The sequence below is a fragment of the Phytophthora cinnamomi genome (assembly GCF_018691715.1).
Source record: "Phytophthora cinnamomi strain GKB4 chromosome Unknown Contig28, whole genome shotgun sequence".
Classification (NCBI taxonomy): Eukaryota; Oomycota; class Peronosporomycetes; order Peronosporales; family Peronosporaceae; genus Phytophthora; species Phytophthora cinnamomi.
The window spans coordinates 13,792-38,835 of record NW_027150961.1 but is presented as its reverse complement, the minus strand read 5'-3'; the positions used below and the strand labels follow the sequence as shown (position 1 = coordinate 38,835).

General features: G+C 53.1%; 9 protein-coding genes across 10 annotated transcripts; 4 read left to right on the top strand and 5 right to left on the bottom strand.

Annotated features, from left to right (window-relative positions):
- Nucleotides 1-4,633: 4,633 nt before the first annotated feature.
- Nucleotides 4,634-5,569, top strand: IUM83_14466 (putative secreted RxLR effector protein; the record flags this gene model as incomplete). The annotated part of the gene is made up of 1 exon (XM_067939215.1): nt 4,634-5,569. One exon carries the CDS (start codon nt 4,634-4,636, stop codon nt 5,567-5,569), a length of 936 nt encoding a protein of 311 aa, XP_067793595.1.
- A 5,664-nt stretch (nt 5,570-11,233) lies between these two features.
- Nucleotides 11,234-12,214, bottom strand: IUM83_14465 (E3 ubiquitin ligase; the record flags this gene model as incomplete). The annotated part of the gene is made up of 1 exon (XM_067939214.1): nt 11,234-12,214. The coding sequence occupies one exon, from the start codon at nt 12,212-12,214 to the stop codon at nt 11,234-11,236; it is 981 nt and encodes a 326-aa protein (XP_067793467.1).
- Nucleotides 12,215-13,368: 1,154 nt separating this feature from the next.
- IUM83_14464 (calcium-translocating P-type ATPase, PMCA-type) lies at nt 13,369-15,877 on the bottom strand (the record flags this gene model as incomplete). Its single annotated transcript, XM_067939213.1, has 2 exons — nt 13,369-13,396; nt 13,476-15,877. The coding sequence occupies 2 exons, from the start codon at nt 15,875-15,877 to the stop codon at nt 13,369-13,371; spliced, it is 2,430 nt and encodes an 809-aa protein (XP_067793468.1).
- A 2,524-nt stretch (nt 15,878-18,401) lies between these two features.
- Nucleotides 18,402-19,449, top strand: IUM83_14463 (dimethyladenosine transferase; the record flags this gene model as incomplete). The annotated part of the gene is made up of 2 exons (XM_067939212.1): nt 18,402-19,077; nt 19,136-19,449. 2 exons carry the CDS (start codon nt 18,402-18,404, stop codon nt 19,447-19,449), a joined length of 990 nt encoding a protein of 329 aa, XP_067793592.1.
- A 300-nt stretch (nt 19,450-19,749) lies between these two features.
- On the bottom strand, nt 19,750-21,039 carry IUM83_14462 (uncharacterized protein; the record flags this gene model as incomplete). 2 transcript variants are annotated; one of them, XM_067939210.1, is made up of 2 exons in its annotated part: nt 20,049-20,067; nt 20,147-21,039. In XM_067939210.1, the coding sequence occupies 2 exons, from the start codon at nt 21,037-21,039 to the stop codon at nt 20,049-20,051; spliced, it is 912 nt and encodes a 303-aa protein (XP_067793593.1). The 2 variants fall into 2 exon arrangements, with proteins under 2 accessions (XP_067793594.1, XP_067793593.1); XM_067939211.1 differs by having other exon boundaries at nt 19,750-21,039.
- Nucleotides 21,040-21,358: 319 nt separating this feature from the next.
- IUM83_14461 (calcium-dependent protein 4) lies at nt 21,359-21,940 on the top strand (the record flags this gene model as incomplete). Its single annotated transcript, XM_067939209.1, has 2 exons — nt 21,359-21,631; nt 21,713-21,940. 2 exons carry the CDS (start codon nt 21,359-21,361, stop codon nt 21,938-21,940), a joined length of 501 nt encoding a protein of 166 aa, XP_067793590.1.
- A 98-nt stretch (nt 21,941-22,038) lies between these two features.
- Nucleotides 22,039-23,216, bottom strand: IUM83_14460 (WD repeat protein pop3; the record flags this gene model as incomplete). Its single annotated transcript, XM_067939208.1, has 2 exons — nt 22,039-22,998; nt 23,115-23,216. 2 exons carry the CDS (start codon nt 23,214-23,216, stop codon nt 22,039-22,041), a joined length of 1,062 nt encoding a protein of 353 aa, XP_067793591.1.
- A 138-nt stretch (nt 23,217-23,354) lies between these two features.
- IUM83_14459 (putative secreted RxLR effector protein) lies at nt 23,355-24,047 on the top strand (the record flags this gene model as incomplete). The annotated part of the gene is made up of 2 exons (XM_067939207.1): nt 23,355-23,810; nt 23,898-24,047. The coding sequence occupies 2 exons, from the start codon at nt 23,355-23,357 to the stop codon at nt 24,045-24,047; spliced, it is 606 nt and encodes a 201-aa protein (XP_067793512.1).
- Nucleotides 24,048-24,202: 155 nt separating this feature from the next.
- On the bottom strand, nt 24,203-24,845 carry IUM83_14458 (uncharacterized protein; the record flags this gene model as incomplete). The annotated part of the gene is made up of 2 exons (XM_067939206.1): nt 24,203-24,490; nt 24,543-24,845. 2 exons carry the CDS (start codon nt 24,843-24,845, stop codon nt 24,203-24,205), a joined length of 591 nt encoding a protein of 196 aa, XP_067793511.1.
- Between the last annotated feature and the right edge of the window lie 199 nt (nt 24,846-25,044).

Here is a 25,044-nt window from a genome sequence, read left to right as displayed (position 1 = left end):
CGGAGTATCAGGACTTCGGGTTCAACCGCACAAAAGCATTTTGATTAGCCTCAACACTATCGGAACACCAACAAAATGGAATGGTTTCCCTGTCCTTCATCCCTCCAGTACAACGAGACAACTTGGATACTGGGTCGGCAATACATCAGCCGCTAATGATAACTGGGAGATCCGAATTGAAAAAATTCAACGACGACTAAGAATTGCTACTACTATCAGCAACTCGGTGGCGCAAAGGGTAACATTGTTCAATGTCGTGGCACTACCATCAATACTGTACACGGCTAAGCAATTTATACCCCCAAAGGATGCCCTGCGTCGGCTAGAAAATCTTCAAAAGCAATTTATCTGGAAAGGTTCAGCAAGTACAGCAGCAACCAAGCACAAATTCAATCCGGCTTTAATTTTTACCCCACGTCAACAAGGTGGGTTAGGACTCCAAGAGATCAAATCAGCACTAAGAGCGACCCGAAGTAATCTCGCGGAGAGATGGCTCCACGAGGAAACAGATATCTATTCTGCAGCTTGGTATAGATCAGTTCATCCCGAAAAACTCATGAAGAGTTCATGTTGTGGTTTTCAGCCTACTAATTTAAGTATGATTGAACGAAGCCTGCGCGAATCCAAGGGTATACCCCAGATATCCGCGCAACGCTTAGGTCTGCAAGAGCTTTGGTGGGCACACTCCAAAGGCCTACTACCAGATGTTGCACAACGTGAAGAGATTAAACGTCGCCAACAACAAAATGCTGCAACAAGCTCCTGTTATTGGATAGAAGGAAAACTACTGCGTTTCACCACAACAGACATCAACCACCATGATATCCCAGCAGATTTAGCAGGGTTTCTGCGAAATTCGACTTGGAATGACAACGCGTGCATACTTGATCTCCAAGGTCAACCCCTTCGCCTCAGTAATTTCCCCGCTTTAACGTCGGCAAAGCTTGGAGAGATTTTAGTTAAGCCAGAACCCGGATTAACACCAGGCCAAGAATACGGAACTTTGATTCAACCGCCACTAAGTTCATCGATTTATAAAGCTCGCCAGCACCGACAAATTGTTCGTTGGTGTAGAAGTGTTCTTCTCAGCCTACCGTGGAGCTTTTGGACAGCGCCTAGCGCTCCTCTGAGTCCGTATAGTCAGCCCCAGCTGCAAAGTAATCTACAGTGGGTACTCCACAGTACCAACACGATTATGGCAACAAGAATCGATTATTATCAGAGTGACGCCGTCATGCAGGTTATGCGCAATTCGGACGGGTGGACGTGGAGCATCAGCTACGCCTCGAACGAATACAGGCAAACAAACGACTATCTTCAATGGGCTGCGTGGGAAGTACGAGAAGGAATTGCGTTCACATCTAATGCACAAACATCCAAATATCCGTGGACAGCGCCGCCGGGAACAAAAGCGCTACAGTTATGCTTTGCAATCCGCAAACAACGGTCCAAGGACATTAAACGTAATCTTCAACCGGATCTGACTGAAGTGTTGGCCAAAATCCAGAAGAAAGGAGCGCAATCACCTTGGAGAAAGTTTGCGCTTACTCAATCTCCACACCAAATCTGGAACAATCAAGGTCTTTTCACTGATTATCAAAATTGGACAATCTACCGCATTTCGCTAGGTGCATTGAATCTTTTCCATAGTGGATGGCACCATAATAGGGGGTGTATGGAGCCTACATGTATCGCTACACTGGAGACAATAGATCACATTATTTGGGAATGCGAGAAAGCCCAAATCGCATGGAAAACTTGGTTAGACATCTGGCTGGGCCATCCAACTAAACCCAGCGACCGCAATTCCCTGCAACCCTTTCTCGCCTCACGACAAGCTCCTAGTATAACACAATACTTTATCGCTACTGCTCAGCAGTGCATAACCAGATGGACTTCTCAACACGATGAAGCCATGGCGACACTGGGTAATTTGGTCAACTCTCACTCCAACACTATTGTGGCGTCTCCGAAATCGACAAGTATTTGACCAGCTACACATCAATAAAGGAAACAGCATCAGTTGTACGTGCAGCAGGAACGTTTCAGGTGATGGCAATCGCTAGTGCATGGAAAGCCATCCACAAAACTAGGATTCAAGGCTATTGTCTCGAAACCTGCCACCGCATTATGATGTCGACGGATGAGGAAGTAGAACCTACAGAGCTCACCGTGTGGATGCTTCGATACCACATTAGGAAATTACAGAAAGGAGGAGGATGGCTGCTATACAAGCTACAAGAAGAAAATGTGTGGGTGCTACAAGCGGCTGGAAGTATCTGCTTTCCTCCACAGACCACACACAAAGATGATGTGGAATATCTTCTGCGTCAGGGGACTGATGCAATAGCACGAACGGAGGAGACAACCAACGTATTGTTGCGAATTGAAAGCATGGAGACTGGGACGAAGCTAAATCCAAGGAGCTCCACACCCACAGAGCGGGAACATCCCTTGGATCGTTTTTTCGCAGTCCAAAAGGTGAAGCCAGTACGGTCAACGCTTGCAGTGGCAAAATTTCTCGCCAAGAGTAAGGAGACCGTAAGTTGTATATTCCCGACTGATCGTGAGCAAAATCCTCAGGCTTACCTTTGGAGAACAGCTGGACACCTCCAGAGAAAACCAACTACCGCTCTAACCCGACAGACGAACACATTGATTGCTCGTCTAACTGCATATCAGGCTTCTATAGATAAAACCTAACACCAAATAGAACGCCGTTAACCCCCCCCCCCCCACTTTGCCAGTTCCTACATATTGCGCATATTGTGGGTTTACTCTAAATTCCCCCCAGAATCGCCGCACCTATCATATAGAATAGATTTGATGGTTTTTGTGAGTGCATCTCAGTGTTGCTTCACGCCACCAGCAGCAAGGACGTTGCAAGTCCGTCATTTCGGCTAAGCCAAGCCCGTAGAAGACGTATTATGCAACGATCTCAACCTTATTCTCCGCAGCCGTCTGCAAGAAGGCCCTTACAAGCGACATTAATTCCTGAGGACAGACCACTCGCTCAAGATTGCCCCCAGTCCACGTATTCAATAGGAAGCCCAGCTACCGACGGGATTTCCCCAGCATCACCCACCCACCCAGCGACCACCTTCCAGTTCTCGATCATCGCCAAGTCCTGAGCGAACACCACACAGGCGGCGGTCACATCAGATAGCTCAGGGTAGTGGCGCTACACCAGTTGCGACTTCGTCGTCACGAATCGCACCAATTTCCGACGGTGCACTGCCTATTCGCCTGTTGGTACCACTGACAATGGCAGCTTACCATCAAGCGAAGGCGGGCCACCAGCCGATTGTTAGTTATACAGGCTCATTGCAACATCGATAATGATAGGAGTGCAGAACAGTATTGGGGTGTGCATGCTGTGTTGTTACCACAGCTTCTATCACGCGTTGACCCGATCGCGACATACACAAGCGTCAACTGTCGGCAGAAAAATGCCCAGCTGGAGGAGCAAGCGGACAATGAAGATCGCGATTGCTGTGGTGGCGGGTCGATTGAAGGATCGATCGATTCGCCCAAGGTCGCAAACAGGCCGACTTTTGGAAACTTTGCCGAAATCCACAATACTTCAGCACATCATAAAATCGATCTCATCATCGAACTGTACCCTACAATTCTGCAACTTATACAGAGGTTATATTACAGTATGATAATATTGTCCGTTTCCTTCATTTTGTCCGTCTAATACATGTAGGTGGCCTTAAGCTGAGTGTATGTAGGGGCTAGGGTTAAATTATTCAACGCACAAAGCTCAGTTAATCAAGGCACTCAAGTCACTCAATTCACCTTAGTAAATACAATTTATCACTCAATACCCGCCACTTAGGTCCCCACAGACACTATTCTTTAGCTGGTTGACGGTATCCTGAGTAATGCGAACGCACATGCGACGGATGTCAATTGAAGGGGGATGCACTTAGAGGGACTGTCGCCCGAATGGGTTAATGTCACGTGGCCACTTGCTGCTACGTTCCCGTCGATTTGGTTTCTAACAGCGTGACCCAGTCTTCTCGAACTTAGTAATCCAGCGCCGGACGCTGCGTTCATGACTTTCAAATATTGTCCCCGCCATTTCAGCATCCGTATCATGTATGTAGACTAAGACAACCGCCCTCTGTCGCAGATCGTCAGTGCAGGTCATCTTAAAGACAGTATTCTCCGAATGGCCAGGAAAATCACCGCAAACTGAGGCGGTCGGCTTGTTCCGGAAGACTATCACCGCATCCGAACCTTTTCATTGGTCCAGTTAATCCCATGTTGCCTTAATTGCCTCTAGATTTCTCTTAATACGAGTCAGTTTACCTATCCCGGTGGCCTGTTGGTTTGTTACTCGGAGTATAAGAGTCCGATTTGGACAATCTGACTGAAAGGCACAATAGCACATACGGTATCATTGATACCGTAATAGCACGGTTCTGTTGAAAGTGTGTCGAACAGGTGCCGAACACTTCTGTATTACTACCACCGATTCGGCGTACCGTAAACCCTTACAACAACACGGGCCTTGGGGAAGGGGGGGGGGGGGGGGGGGCTGGTGGCACTATCTCGAAGAATCGTCATTCTGCAATTTGCTTGCTGGCCCCTAGCAAGTCCAAGCTCCAGCAAGTCCGTGCCAACGATGGGATTCAACTGTATTGCAGTCTTGGTTGCTGTTGCTTTCCTGACATGCGCTAATAGCGCCTCGACGTCTACAGTCTCCAAGACTATCGCGAACGGCTTTCAAGCTACCATCTTGTCGAATGCTGACAACGACAAAGATATCCCTAGTGTCAAGAGGATGCTGAGGGAAGTACCAGGCGAGGAAAATGAGGAGAGAGGAGTGCTCTCCGATCGGATATTGAATGTGAAGTTGAATCGTTGGCTTGGCAAGGGCAAATTTCCGAGTGCCGTCTTGGTGAAACTCGGGCTCAACGGGGGAGTGGGCGAGGCTCTTGTTAATAAACACTGGGACACTCTGGTCAGGTATGTGGACATGTTCAGCGCGAAGTACCCAGAGACCCAAGCGTCATTGGTCAGGACGCTCGCGGCGCACTACGGAGAAGATGTGGTGGCGAAAGCTCTCGTAACGGCGAGGGAGTCAGGTAACACGGCGCACATGGCGACGTCGTTGCAGAGGCAACAATTTGAAGGTTGGCTGAACAACAGAAAATCCGGCGACGACGTTTTCGAGCTTCTGAAAATCCGTGACATGGGGATCGGATCTATGGACAGCCGAGCGTTGGTGACGCTGAACGAGTATCTCGAGCGATTCAACGTCCAATTTCCTCGAGCGGCAAAGGACTCGTTCACGGTATTAAGGGACGGTTTCGGCGAGGCGGCTTTTGCTCGTGTGCTTGCGGACGCCAAGTTACATCCCGTGTCACGAACTATGCTCGAAAACGCCAGAAAGTACCAGAAGAAGTTGTTCACGAACTGGTTGAACAGAGGCGAAGAACCGCTGCAGATACTCAGCAATTTGTTTGGTGTGAACCGCTTTGCCGATGCTAACCCTGAGGTTCAACTGGTTATCAATAACTACAACGCGTTCTACAAGCAACGCATGGCAGGACAATAGCCTTCGTGATACCTACCTATCAGGTAGTCGCTCTTGGTTCGACCAGTAGATACACTTCTGTGAATCAATACAGTAGCAATTCGCGTTGCAGTCGTCTTGCAACAAATACTGGCAATATCAGTATTCCGGAATCGTCTCCGTCATGGACTGCATAGGTAGTAGCACCTTTTTACGGAAGGATTTTTAAAAGGCGTCGCCTCCAACAGAGGCCATTTTTCATATGTGGTCCAGTCGATTTGGTTTGGAAGTTTTCTAAACGGAAACAAGTTTGTGGTCCGTCGAATGACAAAATTTTCTGTCTGGTGTTTGATTTTGTATGCTTTTGATGTTTACTTGTCAGATCAACTTCCAGTTGGGGCTGCTGGGATGTCTATTACCATATATTGGGTATATATTTGATATATTTGGTACGGTGTTGAGCCTTGCTCAAGTTGCGGACGGTCGATATTAATATCAATACTTTTTTCTTTTTCACAAAGCTCTTTCTCCATGGGTCTAGATTCATCTGGCAACAACAACGCCAAACAGTAGTGCATTTGCCGTTTGACTGTACCATCCCCCTCCACAATTCGAGGGTAGTCCGGATGAAATTTGATATAATTTGATATAAACGACGATTCTACTCCAGCGCGAACTACAGTATACAGTACTTGCATCATTTTCTGCGATCCATCAATAAAACAGTTCCTAGTTCCGTCTACATGTAATAGGTACACCTTGGTGTGGATGCAGCAAACGAGATCAATGTAGTGTTCTTCCCCCGACCGAGTGTCTCTACGGACGACCTCCGACAAGGCCACAGTTGTCGTTAGCCAATGAAGATAAGTGACATCAATGCACCTCAATGCGAATTCGCATTGCGAAACGAAAGAGCGAGGGTGTCCACTGTTGACAATTACCGGAGACAGGTATAATCTATCTGGTGAATGGGTACGATAACGAGCAACACGATACGGAATACAGTGAGACACAGTTCTTTGTCTAGCGCTTACACTATGGGTTGATCTGGACACGAATAAATGTATCATCTAGAGGCTGTTTTTCGAGTTCTACTCCGCCGTACGCCGCATTATGAAGCGCCAACCAACAATTGATGCCGAGCAACGGACACGACTTGGGATTAGTATTCCACGTGAAAGATCGCTACGTCAGTTGGATGTGCCGATAGCCAGCTATTCGTCAAGAATCGGGCGACTTTAACGTCGTGCCAAAGATGATACCGGAGATCGGGAGTAGGAACACTCGGAACAGGCTGAGAAAATAAAGCAGATGCTACAAGAAGCGGGTTACTACCAGTCCATGCTTGATAAGGCGAGTAAGGAATTCAAGTAAGAACTGGATGATCGCCAGCATTTCACTGATGTTTTCATCGGCAGCATGCACGGATCCGGGGTTATTCACTCAATACACAATGTGGCAATGTATTTCACTCGTTCGAGTTAGACCGACAGCACTGCTTGCTAACGCTGTCCTAGAACTGAGCTACTCGTGCGATAATAAGTAAAACAACGAAATCATTTCTAGTTGGTAGTTGATATACATATATACATGTATCAAGGTAAGTGTATTTTTATAGGTTTCTTAGCGACTTCGTTCAACTCAGCCCGGCTGCCTCAAGTTGCCGTTGTTGCAAAATATGTACCCCTTTTCTACCTCGTCAATTAGCCCGCATCTCTTCTTACCACTGGTAATTACCAGGTTTTTAATGATAAATTACTGCAGGCAACACTGCAATAAAACCATTCTTCGCCCGGAACAGCTCTAGATTTTGCGGTGAGCGTGCGAAAAGAAGTATATGATACAGCCTAGCGCTAATACTAGATCGCTGTCACTTAAACCGGGAGGGCTGTTCGTTTGAGCTATGAATCCGATGGTTGTTAATAGAGTTGGGTGAGATGTATAATACGCAAGAGCGCTATGGTCCCCAAGTCGAAGCCCCAGGCAACCAAAGCTGTGCTTGCACGATAACATAGGATGCAAGGAAAAGTGAGAAACCGGACACGCGTGCGTATATTGTTATCATTGAGCTCGTCATCATCGTTGGTGCTCTTTTGCGAGTAAAACGGATGTACTTTATAAGCCATTTTTGAGTCGGCGATAGATATATAACTAGGTCGTCTGCGATTTGGCTGGGAACACCTGTGTTGTGAAGTGCAGCTTGCCGTGACATGGTCGATCTCGAGTCATAAGCATTGTAGTGAATTTTGTAAACCCCTCACTTTATTCATCCCCATGCGCATGGGCACGTCATCGAAATAATATTTCGATCAAGGAGAACGACATTACTTGTCGTTGAGGCCAACTTGCTGCATTTCTCGTCAAGTAGTGAGTTGCGCTGATGGAGAAGATTAATTTATATGTATTAATATTAATAAGAAAATATAAGCTATGTGAAAGCCTACCCCAGAGGTGGCATTCTAATTCCAGCGAAAGGCAAACCTTCTCGTTCATTGTTCTGATTGCTGCATTCGGCTATTATACGCGATAGGTGGAATATCGTACTTGGCAGGGTTCCAGTCTGTTAAGTAGTTGCCGATACCTACGGGACGCCGCGCCCCTCCTCAAAGATGACTTCGCGAGGAAGCCCATGAAGTCCGTGTCGAAGTCGGCGGAATTGACGACGCAGTTGGCAGAGTTAGAACGATAGCGCGCGCTCGAACCAGAGAAGTGGGAGGCAGGTCTCGAACGGAATCGATTGCAGAAGACGCTGGTGGATCGGTTCTACCTCAACGTGCGTTTGCGAGTTCTCAAGCGAGTTGAAAGATCCCAAGAAAATTTTTGGAGGAGACGCCAGTTCCAGACCTGTTGTGGCTCCCTTCACACAGATTTTCGAATCCGTCACGCTATTCAACTGAACGCTGCTTGGGTGTTCGAAGCGTTCTACTTGATTCAGAACGTCATGGCCGCCCACGAAAATCATGCGTGCCACACCTCGCTGTCTGGACGCTATACGTTCTCCCCTCCTGAAGAGGGTACCTTCAACACTAGCCTGGATAGTGTGGCACGAAGGTTGATCCAGGTTACGCGTCACGCAGTTACGATCACGCAATTAATCCGTTGGGACTGCTCCCCCCATTCTTCGGGTGTTCCCAGTATAATAATCTTTAATGGACGGAGGCGATCCGACGAGGACTGCATGTTGCCTGAACGCGGAAAAAATCCGCGAATGTCGCTCGAGTGATCAGATAAATTACTTGTCACAGGAATTATACTCGAGTACAAGTTATTTGAAATAATAGGCTTTTTAACTTAATAAAAACTGGATGGGTCAACACATCAGCATAATTTGATACGAGCACAGGTAATTCAACATTACAGTTCCGTCAAGCGCCTATTTAACTGAACCGAACGAATCATATTCAGCAGGTATTTCGATTGGAGAATAATTGCACCTGAGTGGCATCCGCCTAAGGACTCTGGATAAAATCTAGAGAACTGCAGGCAACACTGTTTTTCGTACGATGGAGGTGTATGTGACCTTGATCCGTTGTCCGTGTGCAGAATTGCTGTCTGCAACAACGCGGGATTGTGATAGGATACCTCTGATAAGAGTATGGTTTTCGCCTAGTGACGCTAACTGAAATACCTGAGATAAATCACTGAAAGACAAGTGAGACAAGATAGACCACGACGACAGCGCACGACTTGGTACTGATAAAAGTTTAGAATACGCCAAGCCACCACCCAACAACCGTTGAGGACATTCGAAGCTGCCAGCGTGAACCCAGAGAAGATCTCCAGGCTCACGCAAGAGCTGCCGCCCTTGCCGGTTGCTCGCGACTATAGAGTGGCGAGTTTTCTACGTACGCGAGTGCTGCGACAAATGCTACGAGCTTGTGAAGGCGATGCTAGCCAACGAAAATAAGTGCGTCAGGTGGGCAAGTAATACGAGTAAATAACTACCGACTATCCTATATATAATCATATGTAGCAAGAGTTTGTGTGACAATCTTCTGATCGCACTTAATCGAGTGGTGTGCGACTTTTGGAGCTAAAGCCCTGGAAGTCCAAGGGCTCCAAGTTGGACACCATGCCTGCGCGCTGATTCGCATGCTGAAGGCCTTAGCCAGGTGCAGACAGCCAAATACGGCGTCATAGGCCAGAGGAATGTGGAGATGTATAGGTATATCGTCGGTGCTTACATAATTGAAGTAGTTGAAGCTGCCGAATTCATTTACTCCAGCAACCAGAACGCAACGAGCATGATAGATGTCATGGTCATCCCACCAGCGGACACCACGACGGATTTCACCTTGCGAATTAAAATATATATTTTACAAACGCACGTTTTTTATCATAACCTCTAGCTTACGGTGTTCAAGCATGTAGCACTGGTGCCGTGGCGTGAATTAGTCCGCATTGCTTCTTGCGAATAGCAAGTTGCGATCACAGGACCTTTCCACCAGTAGGAAGTGAAAGATACTATCTAAATACCGTTGTAAGATGATGAGATACAAGATAAAACTCATAGAAGCAACCGCTGTGTCCAGCAGGCGTGCAAGATGCGTCAAAATATGGGGACAAGGCTTCCTATCAGCAACGCCACGCCAAAACCATGGAAAATAATTATTATCTGTTGTTCTCCCCCTGCTCGTCTGTTGGGCCTCCACATTCACTGCTCGCCTGTTGCAAGCACTATTTATCTGTTGCATATCGACAGAGAATCAGCACTGCATATCTGTTGACCTGAAAACCTGTTATCAAAAAGCATACCATGAGCACAATGTAGTAGATATGCAGTATATCTTATGTATATTGTCACCGTGTTCGGATGAAGTATATCATATACTTCATCCGAACATGGCAGCTAATACATTTAAGCAGTGGTCAGTGAGGACGAGGGTGGCCGTGACTAGCACATGTACGAGAATAAATATCAGGGCGTGCACAGCTCGCAAAAAGCATAGGCGCACACGCCAATACATGTTGGTAGGACGAAACTTAACAGGCTAGCCGACTCCGCACTCCTACATTTACCAGCCAACAAGCAGTGTTTCCTGGAGTCCATCTACGACTTGGTCTAGGTAAACAACGATATAACATATGAAATTTACCAGGTAACAGGAAAGCATACCCGTTGTGCCGATGGTAACAGCTGAACAATACTAATGACATGTGAGTAGGGGCCACAGCTACTGAACAGGCGGATAGTGGTAGAGTAACAGATAATAATTAGCAGCCAGCAGAGCCACATTCGTCATCGCTGCATAGCTCAAAAGCGCAAAGTCGAGTTGATTGACCATGTTGCCTTAATCCACTATGTTGGGTTGTTGGTCGGTTGGCGCTGTTGAGGTGTTTGGTAACTTGGAAAGTGAGCTTTGGATCGCATGTGCGGTGCAGCAACAGAGCCTTAATCGAAAATCATGGTAGCATCAGCAATGGATTAGCACCATTCAATATCGTCATTGGATTTTTATACAGAATTTCAGCAACGTCAGTGGTACTGAAGTGCACCATTGAACAAGACATCGGACTCAGAGGGCTCTCGCGGGCCCACACAAAGGTTGTGCAAATTGGAGTGACAAAAAGCTCGCCGTTCGAATCCGGCTTTGATAGGGAATGGCAATGAAATTATATGCAAACAGAAAAAATATCAGTGCAGATAACGACCAATTGCTGTGCTGTAACAGAGCCTGGTAAGTATGTGCAGTGCTTGAGCTGGCTTCATTTCTCTGTGACCTCAACAGCATGCGAGAGGTCCTCCGCGAAGTCACTCAACCACCATTGCGCAGTGTAGTTTCGCGGGCAACAGTAATTCGTGAATGCGTTGGGAGGCAAGCTGGTTCTGCACACGGGGCAGTGGAACTCGAACAGCAGCCACTGGAAAATGCACTTGCGGTGGAACACGTGCTTGCACGGGAGCACAGTTCGTGTGGTGTCCTCGCCACTGCCCTCCTGAAAGCCGTACGAGTCGCTTGGACCACTAACCTCCGAGTCGCTGCTGTCCGTACCACTGTCCTCCGAATCTCGTTGCAGGTTGTCGCGACCTGAGTCCACGTCGGACAAGCAGATCATGCACTCCGGAGCCGCGTCACCACCTGAAGTACCTTGGTTATCCTCGATCTCTTCACTTTCGGCAACCTGGTAGTCATCAACGAAGACCTGAAGAACGGAGCGTCTGTCAGCGCATTCGTCCACACCCAAAACCTCAAACAGGTTGTCCAGTAGATGCTGTCGAGCATGGAGGCATTTCATCACACTGCCAGGAAGCAGAACGCTGCGAAGAAGGTGAGTTAGTACGTGCTCGAACTTTCTTCTGCGACTTGACGTCATGAGCTGAGTCGATGACATGGCCGGAAGACATTTCTTGGGGAACAACGCCGACACGATGTCGCGCAGGGTTTGGCAGGACCCGGAGCAGTTGATAGTGTGGCACGTCCACTGGTGGTCGAGTTTTGTCTTGAAGTCGAGGAATTCCGAGTACCGATAGGACACGCTCCACGATTTCTTGGACGCCGCGCTTGACGTGGTGAAGTTGTAAATAACGGCGTCCGCTTCCGCGGAGCTCGACGATGTGTTGACGAGCAGTGGCAGCTCGTGTTGTACGTGATAGCGCAGATTGTCGGTGGAAAACCACCGAATGTGGCGCTCCGAGGCGCCTGGAGTTCTTCGCGGGACTGGAAACAAATCTTCGCTAATGGGCATTGTCGCGCCAATGACACAGAATTGGCCTCGTTGGCTGCGCGGTAACTTGGGAAGTGAGCCTTCTGCCCGCTGGAACGGCAGCACCAGAATCTCTGCGAGAGCTTTCCGTACTGGGTACATGCGAAACTTCAACTAAATCCATATCATATCGGTGCCGTTGCGCTAGTCGCTGAAAACGTGCGGCTGTGAGCGCACAGCGTGACACGATGAACACTTGTAAGATTTACCTTTGTTGTGGTGTTAAATGGCCTACGAAGCTCGGCCTGGTATCCGTGTACTAGGTGGTTTAGAACTCCTCATGCCTAAGGAGCAGATTGGCGGCGCGCTCTTCGATCGATGATGCACGCAGTGCCAGCCGATTGGCAGGGCCAGCGCTCCCATGCCGATGCAGGCGCCCCACTGTGCAGTGGTGAGTGCCGCACAATGAAAGAGCTCGCCTCCGAGCTGCACGATGGCGACTTGCAGCCCGCACTGAATGCAGAGCGCGGCGAAGCTCAGTTTGTTGTTCCAGATCTCCGTGAGGCGGAGTATCGGTGCGTCCGTCATGCCCTGACGGCAGTTGAGCTGGTTGAAGAGCTGCAGCCACACGAACGTGTTGAAGACGATTGTCAAGTGCTGCGTGGCCTTGGAGTCGTCGTCGTCACTCACGGACGCGCGGCCCGACGGCACGTTGAACCACTTGTCGCCGAGGAAGGTGAGCAGCAGCAACACGGTGAGCTGGAGAAGTGTTTGTCCTGCAATGTGTTCGGCCATACGTGGGGACACGAGCGATCTGCTGCGGGCGTACGGCTGGCGCGCGAGCAGCTCCGAGGCCTTGGGCTCGTCCGTCGTGAGCACCAGCGATGCAAACACGTCCATGAAGAGGTTCACCCAGAGGATTTGCACCGCTGCGATAGGCGATTGACGCAGGGTGATGGCACCAATGCTGGCCACACTCAGCGCTACGGAAATGACCGTGAGCTGGAATTGCAAGAACTGCGAGATGCCGTCGAAGATGCCGCGTCCAGATACTACAGCGTTTACGACTCCGGCCAGGTCGTCGTCCATGAGAACAATGTCGGCTGCTTCCTTGGCGACGGACGTGCCGCTCTTCCCCATTGCAAAACCCACGTGAGCTGCTCGAAGCGCTGGTGCATCGTTTGTGCCATCTCCCGTCACAGCCACAAGCTGCTGAGGTAGAAGCTTCGAGGCGCGAAGCCCAGTAACCAACTTGTGCTTGTCTTGCGGTGAGCTGCGAGCTAGTACTCGCAGCGAAGGCCACACTTGATCGAAGATGTCCTGCCGCAGTTCTCCACGCGAATCCAGCACCAAAGCGCGAAAGTCCGGCCCCTCCATAACCGTGTACATATCGTCGTCTTCCTCTGAAGCCGACAAGATGCCGCATTCACGCGCGATGGAGCGCGCTGTTAGTGCACTGTCGCCGGTCACCATGCGAACCACAATTCCCGCTTTTTGGCAAGATGCCACTGCGTCACGTGTCCCGGGGCGTAGCGGGTCTGCAATGGCAACGAGGGCGAGGCACACGAGCCGCTTCTCCAGAGTCTCGGGCGATGCGGAATCCACGGCGTCACCACTCGACTTGCTGTCCCGGAAGGCAAGACACAGCGTACGATACCCACGCTTCGCGTAAGCAGCAAGCACGTTCTTCTGCAGCCATTCACGCCGGTCATTAGTAAGTGGCAGCTTCCCGCCCGAGCGAGTCTGCAAGTGCGTGCAACGTGCTAGCACAAGCTCTGGCGCGCCCTTCGTGTAAGTGCGCCACTGATCGTCTTCACCAACGATCACGGACATGCGCTTGCGATCGCTGCTGAAAGGCAGAACACGGCGAATGTTGGCGTTCTTGCGCATTTCAACGTAGTCGAACTTGCCATCGCTACAAGCCGTAGCGAAAGACAAGAGAGCACCTTCCGTCTGACTACCCAATGCCTTTCGTGGAGTATCCGCACCTTCGCCATCCTCAAGCGGGAGTAGCTCTGCGGTCGAGTTGAGCGCCACACCTTCACAAAGCGTGTGGATCATGGTATCGTTCATTGCAGCCTTAGCTGCACTTGCAGAATTGAAGTCAACTTGAGCGCTGATAGCTCCTGATGCATTGTCGAGGAGGCTCACAATGTCGGATTCACGCTCAGGTGCAAGCCACAAGCGCGCCACACTCATCTGGTTAGCCGTGAGAGTTCCTGTCTTGTCCGCACACAGTGTTGTCGCGTTACCGACGGTCTCGCAAGCTGCTAGGTGGCGAACAAGACTGCGTCCTTGAAGCATGCGTCGCACCGCGAGGGCGAGAGCAATGGCCACCGCCAGTGGAAGGCCTTCCGGGATGGCCACCACAAGGATGGTCGTGCCCAGAATGAAGTACGACAGATAATCGCGCAGATACGCTGCTTCCCAGGACTGACGAGGCTCCTGCACGAACGTCTCGATGCTGAAGCGTGCACAGAGCACGACAAAGATGAGGGTGGCGACGATGACTCCCATTTTGCCGAGCCACAAGTTGAGCGCCTCGATCTTCTGAGCCAGCGGAGCGCGTTCGCGACGTGCCGACTTCTTCTTCTTGGTCTTTGTCTTCAGCTTCAAGGGATCGCCGATCTCCTTCGCTTTGGATGCCTCCACAATATCCAGAGAGAGGTAGCTTCCGTCTTGAATGGATGCACCCGAGTGACTCCGCTTCTTCTTAACATCAATGTCACCTGCATTATCATCTTCGTCTTCCTCGGCGCCGCTGCCGTTAATTAGCGCCGTGATCTGACCGTATTGAGAGTGCTCGCCCACACACAGCACCAGCATCTTGGCAAAGCCCTCCAGCACTCTCGTACCAGAGTAGAGCTTCACCGATAGGATCTTCTCTTCAGCAGAACCTTCAGAGCTTGGCAATAGCAGAGCGTCACCCTTACGCATCAGCTCGGGCTCGCCCGTAAGTGTGCTCTCGTCCACCTTGAGCTCGCGCGTGTTGAAGGCAACGCCGTCGGCGGGCACCACATCGCCAGGCTCGAGCTGCACGATGTCGCCAACCACCAATGTCCACTTGCGTACTCGAGAGTCACCGCTGTCGTCCGGACTCTCCGATTCCTGCTGGGGCTCGTCACGGCTCTCACCGAAGCGCACAACACGCACGAGCTCATTCTCGTTCACAGCGTTCAGCGCGCGGAACTGCCGCTCCTTCTGGAAGTCCCCGACCGCCGTCACCAGGGCAATAGCGAGCACGGCGATCAGCACGCAGGTGCCCTCCATCCAGTCCGTTCTCGGGTTTCCACCGACGGTCATGCCGAGAGCGACAGCCACCACCCCATCAATGACCAGAATGAGATTGGTGGTGTCCATGAAAGCCGCCTCAGCCATGAGTCGCAGCAGGCCACGTGCGGGTGGCGGCGCGACGTAGTTGGCCCCGAACCACTCGGCGCGGCGAGCCAAGTCTCCGTTCCGGTCATCGGAGCTCAGACCCTGCTCCAAGTCCACGCGCAGCCCTCGCGCGAGCCCCAGGATGCCTCCCAGCCTTTCCAACTCGGCGTGGAAGTTTTGGTCCTCACCATCCTGGAAGTCCGACGCCGCGGCGGCGCTGGCAACGGTGCCGGGAGACGATACTGAGGCCGAAGACGACGGAGAGCGCGGAGGCGGCGCCGAGCGGTCCGGCAACGCCAGCAGCCGACGTAAGTCCGTTGGTAGCAGTGGAAAGGCCCGGAGGTGCTCGCCACGGGCGACAAGGCCAGCAGCGGTCGGTCGTCCATCGAAATTCGCAAAGGCTTGGACAGGACAGATCACTTGAGCTCCACGACACAAATCGATGAATGAGGGACTGCGAGGCCCCAAAGCTCGCGATGATTATTTGGTTTGACGGTTTATGCGGTCACCGAGCAGACAGGTGAGCGTCTAGAACTCGCAAAGCAGCATACATTCGGAACGCGCGTTCTGAAGGTGGCACCCTGCCAGTCATCTGGGGTGATTGTCATCACAATTGCGTTATGTTCATAACGCACCATCAGATGGCGATACGGCGGCAACGACGTATTTCCACCAGTTCCGTCTCGGTTGCTGCGGCCAAGTCTGAATGTGAAGAAGACTAAAACGCTTGCCTAGAGGCCGAAGAGCTCAAGGTGAGCTCTACCCAGCATCCCACAGTCAGGTACTTGCCGTCTCTTACGATTTATAATGCGCTGCATTGTGGTACGAACATCGAGAAGCATCCCGCGTGGTGCAAATTCGTAAACACCAACCTGTAGGTAAGGGTAGCATCCACATGCTTGTGGATAAACACAAATGCAAAGATAACGAGCGCGGAGCAGCAGTTGAAGTTGTTGTCGATCACCGAAATATTTAATCAAAGGTACATTGTACCATCGAATCGGTACGCTGCATATTAAAATTAAATAAATTTATTAACAAATACAATATAATACACTATAATATATGCCGATAATACCAATAAATTACTTTTGTGAAAAGCACTCAGAATGTCTAATCGGATAGTAAGTCGGCTGATTTAGTGCCTTATTTAGAGACGGGAACCTTATTTATTTGACCCATCCCTTATTTAGAATTGGGTACCCTTAATTATAATCGGTCTTACGCAGCATCGCGTCAAAGCTATTTTAGAGTCGGAATCGATTTGGTCTCTAAATAGGCTGAAATGTCAGCTCCAACCTCGGCATTCCGAGGAAGTCCGTACAAACAAACCCACCGAGCAAGCGGCTATGCAAACACTAGCCAAGATATCAGTTAAAATAGGAGGAATCAACAGGACGAGCAGAACCAGCGTCCGTGTCGAGGACGCGGGGTTTCGCTTCGACCCAGAGGGAAGCTTTGATGAAATCTACGCGAGAGCGGAAGAGCGCATCGTAGCCGCGCTAGCTGCTTTCGATATTAGAACGTTGCGCCCTGATACTAATCTCTACGCTAAGCCAAGTCAAGGCGCCACTAGCAGTGCAGCACCACAGCTCTCCAACGAAATTCTGCGGCATACATCGTGTCTCCGCTGTCTCTCCCTTTCTGACAAAATGGCTTTAGAGCCCAGTTCCCAACTCCTATTTAAGCCGACTTACTCAGATTAGTACCCACATTAACTTCCTATTCAGTACAAATTACAACGTATCGTTTTTGCTCACAGCCCTGATTTACAGAGCTATACGGAGTGACAAAACCACCGGTTTTCACAATATTAATAATATAATAGAAAAAGATTTGCACTATTTTGATAGTAATAAATAGACCAATGGAATATGCTGGTTCAGTTGGTTATGCCTGATTGCTACTGCATCTGTGCTTGCTGCTACAGATACTGGACACTCTAGAGAATCGACTATTTATTGGTTAAGCATCAACGAAGACGCACCTAATAGGTGTCACCCTTGACGATGGAGGGAAACGGCCTTAGCGGTTAGTAGAGCGGTCTCAGTTTCGTAGATCTAAGGACCTTATGCGTTGACCAAGGTGTCACTTGATGCTGTAGCAATTCTTGTTAGCTGAGTAGATTATAGCGCACATACGCACCTCATTCAGGAGGTATAACCCAAAGAGCGCCGTCCTGCCGATGATGCAGACCTAGGTTAGCAGAAAAAAACAGGTGCGGCTAGCTCTGTCGCCCTGCATGATCGTGGCCAGGTTTCGAATAAGTACACAATACGGTATTGTCGTAGTTTGCGTACGGGTTACCCGCCCCACCGATCACTTTTCCGATGGCACTTCTCGGGTACCCGAATTTACCCGGTTCATTTTGCCGCATAAATTCGTCGGTGGTGAATTGGTTGCTAGTAGCCGACATGATCAGTTATCGCGCAACAAGAAGGCGGATATCACGCACCATAAAGCCCGAGTACAGGCGGGTGGTCAAGACACCGCCACACCTACCACCTTGTAAGACGTGCGCTTGGCTTCAAAGTAATCGCCAGCAGGGACTTGACCACCGCCTTGGGGCGCTGTCGCTCGTCTCGCTTTGGTACAAGCCGCGTAGCTCTCCCTGGTATCCATGCGCCGGAGGAACGTCGCATACCTCTCGGAGATTGTCGGAAATTGTATTTGCTAATACAATCGTTCTGTTATTAAAATAATACGGAGCCTATTAATACATATTAATACAATAATGTTATTATGATTTTTATCGTCCTAATATATTTACTATAAAACATTATAACATGATGTATGATATCACTGAGCTATAATACTCCTGTATTTGCGTGACTATCTGCAAGCTGTGGTGATGGCGCTGACGTCGCGACTGGCGTGGCGCTTGGCGTCGCGGGACTCTCTGCGCCCGCGCTGGTCGTCCAGCGCCAACGTCTCGCGCCTGCGTGGCACGCCGCACCTGAAACGCAAGCTGGGGCAGCACCTGCTGGTGTCTGAGGGCATCCTGGACCAGATCGTGGCGGCTTCGGAGCTCTCGGAGCTCTCCAACAGCGTCCGCGTGCTGGAGATCGGCCCGGGCACGGGCAACTTAACCTCCGCGCTGCTGCGCGTCAGCCCCAAGGTGCAGGTGCATGCGGTGGAGTTCGACCCGCGCATGGTGGAGCAACTCAAGCTCCGGTTCCCGGCCGAGATCGAGTCCGGCAGCCTCGTGCTGGAACACTCGGACTTCGAGGACTTCCGCTTCGCAGCGGAGGAGGAGACGGAGCAGCAGGACAAGAAGTTCGACGCCTGCGTGGCCAACATCCCGTACCAGTTGTCGTCGCTCGTGGTGTCCAGGCTCTCGAGCTACATGCACCGCTTCCCGACCACGTTCAAGTGCGCCGTGCTGCTGGTGCAGGAGGAGTTTGCGCTGCGTCTGTTGGCGCAGCCGGGCAACAAGAACTACAGTCGCCTGAGCGCCAACACGGCGCTGGTCGCCGATGTGACATCGGTGGTGAAGGTACCTAGGGAGCACTTTTGCCGCCTCAAAGGTGGACTCGAGGGTGATCAAACTCACGCCGCGGGCGGCGACGACGCCTGCGCTGCCAGCGGACGAACTGTTCTTCCAGAAGTTCGACGCGCTGTTGAGGCTGTGCTTCGAGCGCAAGAACAAGACGCTGAGAGCGCTGTTGCTCGCCAAGACGGCGAGGTCGCAGTACGTGGTGAAGGAGGGTTCACTAGCTGAAGGAGAAGATAAGCACCAAGCAGTCACGGACCGTGTCGAGGCCGCTTTGGAAGCTAGCGGACTCACGTCGAACCGTGCGGTGAAAGTTTCAGTGGGCGAGTTCATGCAGCTGATGCAGGAACTGCACGAGCGCGGCGTCGATCTGCGCCCCAGTGCAACGCGCCATTTCCGCGACTGAGCATCCAACCTAGAGAAAGCGATAGAGCAGAGCAACTTGTAACATGCAGCAGCAAGAGGCGAACAAGTCGATACAAACAAGCATTCGTGTTTTCTTCCTACAAGTTGAATCTTGCCCCACTCTTCCTCACCTCATTCTTGTACAAAAGTAAGCAGAAACGTCTTGCCGTTTCCAAACGCGCTGTGCTGTCTTCGCTCAGCGTCTCCATTTCTTCTTCACTCTCTCATCCTAGCTTTTCTACATGGTTTTACAGAAGGGAAATAATTAGGCTCGTATTCTCTCGCTCGTCGGCGCGCGCGATCAGTGGCTGCTGCCGCTCTTCTGGCGCTTGCTGAGGTGGTGGTGTGCGTGATGTCGATGATGGACGTGGGCTACACGAAGCTCTTCCGCGATGGGGGACTCTTCGTCGTCTTGCATCCCGGTCGGGCTCACTCGCTGTCGCTTGAGTAAGTTCTTGCTGCTGTGCTCACTCCGCGTTGACCCGCCACCCTTGCCACCGTTTGGTGGTGACCCGGACAGCCCTGCTGCTGATGTGCTCTTCGATAAAGTCGACGACGTCGGTTTGGACTTGCGCGTGACGACCTGCAGGAATCCGTCGCCTACTTCAGCACACAGCTTCTGTTTCTTCAAGCTCGGGAACAGCGGCTTGACGGTGCGTCCGCTGCTGCTGTCACGACTATTACCGGCGGGGTCATACTGAATTCCGAAGGCAGCTCGACGCTTGCGCGACTGGGGCGTGAGGTCTGCCAGGTTAGCGTTCGACGGGCTCCGGACCCTCAGTGGGGACTTGAACACGGCCTTGTTCTTCTCCCCAGCCGACTCGTTCTCCTCTCCGTCCGTGTCTTCGATGGCGTCCTGGTCGTCGTCACGCTCCTCGGCCGAGTCTCGCTCCGGCGTGTTGCCCGACGAAATGGACACCTGGCCGATGCGCTGGCAAAGCGACAGCGACGTCTCGTTCCCGTCCTTCTCCGACGTGGGCGACGCCATCTCGGCGGCCGGCATGGCCGCCTCCCCGGGCTTAACGGCCTCCTCTCCGTCCTTCTCCGTCTCGACTTCGTTAGTCGACGCATCCTCTGCTTCTGCTTCTTCTTCTTTTTCTTCTTCTTCCTCTTCTCCCTTCTCTTCTCCCTTCTCTTCTTCTTCTTCTTCTTTCTGCTCAGCCAAAATGGGTTTGCGTTCTACCTCCTCCGCCATCTGTTCTACCTTCTCCTCCTGCTGGGCCTCGTCCTGCGCCGCCCCTTCTGCCTCCCGGCTCCTCATCTTGCGCGTGAGCTCCTCGATGGCCGCGAACGAGTCCAGGCCCTGGCGCTTGAGCCTCCCCAGCTCCTGCTTCACGATGAGCGCGCGCACGGCGTCGTCGTAGTTCATCTGGAACTGGCGCATGACGCCGCGCACGGCCGCGGCCTCGGGCGGCTCCGTGCTGGCCACGATGCGCCGCAGCAGCAGCTTCACGGCGTCCTCGCGCCGCGCGCCGTCCTCCAGCAGCAGCTGCAGCTCCTGCTTCACCACGCTCTGGAAGGCGCGCTGCGCCTCCAGCATGCGCGCGCTCGCGAAGCCCGCGGCCGCGCGCCGCGTCGTCGGGGCCTCCATCGCCAGCTGCAGCTCCACAAGTAGCAGGCCGCCTCGGGCGCTAAAGAGAAAATGCGGAAACGAGAAAAGAAGCGGCCGCTGATTCGCCCGAAAAGATTCATTTTACACCAATTGCACACGGATCGCGACTTTCCGCCAATTATAGAATTCCCACGCGCCTTTTCGCCCAATCGCGGCGCGGCGGTTGCGGATAATAACGACGAGGAGCTGCACGCAGCACGCGGACGCCTCTTGCTGCCCCCTCGACCGGCGACGCGGCACTTCCGAGAACGCCCCAACCGCGCTGAGTGAGTGACGACCTGACTGACTGGCAGCAGATATGGCCCGCCGCATCTCGCAGAAGCGCAACGCCAAGACGTACGAGCGGCCGGGCCTGAGCGAGGAGGAGATCGAGGAGATCCGCGAGGCCTTCAACCTCTTCGACACGGACGGCAGCGGCACCATCGACCCCAAGGAGCTCAAGGCGGCCATGCAGTCGCTGGGCTTCGAGGCCAAGAACCAGACCATCTACCAGATGATCGGGGACATCGACAAGGACGGCAGCGGCTCCATCGACTTCGAGGAGTTCCTCGACATGATGACCGCCAAGATGGTCAGTGCGCGCGCTGTCTCTCGGCGGGTTTTGGGGTGAGTTAGGTAGTTGACTTTGTTGTGTGCTTTGTGGCGATGGCAGAGTGACAAGGACTCGAGAGAGGACATCCAGAAGGTCTTCAACCTGTTCGACGACGACCAGACGGGCAAGATCTCGCTGCGCAACCTCAAGCGCGTGGCCAAGGAGCTGGGCGAGACCATGACGGACGCCGAGCTGCTCGAGATGATCGAGCGCGCCGACACGGACCAGGACGGAGAGATCAACGCCGAGGAGTTCTACGCCATCATGACCAAGAAGACCTTCACGTAGATAACTAAGCGCAACCAACTCCATGCACAGATTCTTTCATATACTAGTAACTTGGTCTCTCCTCTCCTTGCATGCTTCGCCCGTCACCACCTCGAGGATTAGTCTGCGACGGCGTCGTTGAGCGCTACACAGATGACAGCCTTGTGGTGGCCGCTGTACTGGCGGATGGCCTCGCCCTGACTCAGGTCCCAGAGCCGAGCACTCTGGTCCGACGAGCAGGTCACCAAGTACGACGACACCGCCGAGAACGCGCAGTCCCACACCCAACGCTGGTGGCCCTGCAGCGTGTGAATGAGCCCGCTGCTGCTCGGCACAGGCGGAGCCGTCGCTCCCAGCGTCGAGCTCACGCTGGACGAGCTCAGCGGCCTCTGCGAGCTCATCGACCCGTTGCCGTGCATCTCCGGCTCGGCCGTTTCACTGTTAACGGAGGCCGCCATGACCGCCGGCAGACTCCAGACCTTGGCCGTCTTGTCCGACGAGCACGTAGCCAGGAACTTGCCGTTGGCACTGATCCTCGTCTTGAGGATGTAGCCGTTGTGCGCCTGGATGGAGCCGTGCAGCTCGTAGTGGCCCTCGGGCTTGGGCCGGTAGAAGAAGCACTTGCCATGGTTGTTGGCCGCTACGAGCGCGCTGCCGTCGCGAACAACGTCCACCGAGCGAATGCTGCTCTCCCCTGTGTCCCCCGTGGGCGGCTCCAGCTTGGTGACCATGGCGTTGGCCGTGAGGTCGTACACGCGCACGAATCCGTTCTGGTCGCCGACGAGCAGCTCCGCCTGGTTCGGGTGCAGCACCACCGAGTTGAGCGGCACCCCGGCGTCGTAGCTGCGCTGGCAGCCCGGCGCGCGCAGGTCCCAGATCTTGACGCAGCCGTCGTCCGAGCACGAGTACATCCACTTGCCGTGGCGCTGGAAGCCCAGCGACGTGACGTTGCTGGCGTGGCCGTCGTAGCTCGTCACATGGTTCGGGTTGTTGCTGTTGATCTCGAACAGGCGGATGTGCGGGTTGCCCGCCGCCGCGATGTACTTCTTGTCGGGCGTGATCTGCAGGCAGTTCACTTGCTGCGGCAGATGCAAGGCAAAAGGTCAGTGTGTCATTGTGTCACAAGGTGTTGAGCGGCGTATTCAAGCCGTAGAACGCCCGGAATCGCGCGGTTGCAACACGAGAAGCGGCCTACCGAGTCCGGGTACTTGACCGTGCGGTTGCACGTGCCCGACGCGGCCTCCCAGAAGCGGATGGTGTGGTCGTAGCCCGCCGTCGCGAGCACCACGCCCGCCATGTCGATATCACCCACGACGCTCGCAAGAATCTGCTCTTCACTTGGCTTCACTATACCCCGTTCGTGTACCGCACACCAAAAATGACGTACTGCACCCTTCTCCACTTTATCTTCTTCCTTCTTCCGAGCCAAAGCCGCATGAAGGTGACCAAGGTGCTCGCGGCGCTGTGCGTGGCGCTGCTGGCGACCGCAGCAGGCAGCGAGGGCGTGGCAGACGAGAACAGAGACGTCTCCAGCCGCCGCCTGCGCCAGGAGTTCGCCGCCAAGCCTGGGGAGACCGGAGGAGTCCTGAAGGACTCGACCAACCCGCTGCGTCGGCGGGACCAGGCGCTCGTGTCCGCGCACCGCGTGTACGACCCGGCGTCGGGGCTGGCCTGCTCGCTGGTGGGCGACTGCGTGGCCTGCCCCCGGTCCGAGCGCGACGAAAGCTTCTGCCGCGAGACGGGGTACCGCCAGGAGCTGGACTGCCCGCGGCCGAAGGACCCGAAGGACGCGGCGCTGCTCACGAGGCCGGAGGACGAGCGCGAGACGAGGTTCAAGGCCTGCTCGCCCGGAGACACGTCGCGGCCGGGCGTCGCAGTGGTGAAGTTTGAGGTGAGGGGAGAGAGCAGAAGAGATAGGAGGAGGAGGTTGAAGTGAGTGGGGGCTGAATTGCTACAATTGTCGCTTTTGATGCTGCAGGCGCTGATGACGGTGGTGCTGGTGGTGTCGTTCGTGCTGCTACGACGCGAGAGAGGGAACCACATGAGCTCGTTCGACCTGCGGAAGGACCCGCGGCAACGCGCCGGGCTACTGGGCGGTGGCGCGTCCAGCGACAAAGGTTCCGACTGAGAGTTGCAGCCAACCACCACGAACTACGTAGTCATCAGGCTCACAGTGAAGCATGCAGTGGACGGGTGCAGTTAGACTAGATCTACCCGTCAGCGCGAGCCTCGAACTCCTAATGTTAAAAAAGATAGCAATGTATTCCTCTCTTATGGAGGGCCCTACTTCTTGGCGCGCTTGATGACGCGTGAGCCGGCGGCCAGCGCATTCTTCTTCTCGGCCTTGGTCTTCTCGCGCTCCAGCTGCTGCGCGCGCTTTTTGAAGATGCCCGAGAGCTTGGGCATGATGGGCGGCGCGTCCACGCGCTCGCCGAAACGCACTGGCGCCGCGTCCTCGAAGAAGTCCTTCTTGGTGCTGCCCGTGCTCTGGTAGTCGCGCTCGTAGCGCTCCTGCTCCGTCATCTTCTTGTCGCGCGCCTTCTCCTTCTTCTTGGCCAGGTAGGCCTTGCGCTTCGCTGCTGCGACGGCCCTGCTTGGCCGAGTCGTAGATGACGCGCTTGACCTCCGTGCTGATGCGCTTGTTGAAGTCGCGCATGGACTCGCCGTCACGGATGGAGCCCACCTGCAGCTTCTGGCGCTTGTTCTTCTTGCCGTTGGCCGCGGCGCCGTCGCCGTCCACGGCCGACGAGCGCATGACGAACTGCTCCATGGCCTCGTCGCTCAGCATCTTGCGCCGGCGCTTCTTGGAGCGCTTGGACTCGGTGGGCGGCAGGTCGTACGCCTTCGCCTTCTTGCCGTTCTCGCGCTTGCCCTTGAAGAACGGGTCGCACTGCTTCAGCTTCCTCTTGGCGCTCACGCGGCCCATGCTGGCACCACCGACACACGTACGTGCGTAGCTCTTGGCGTCGATTGACACACTGACGATGATCGACTGGCGGCGCCACTTCTTCCTGTATAAGGACAGGCTCGGACGCGTAAAAGAGCTGGTTGGTGTGCGCCACCTGAAATACAACTTCAAGGTGGAGGTGCCGTTTCGCTGGATTAGTTGCCTTTTGGCTTGAACG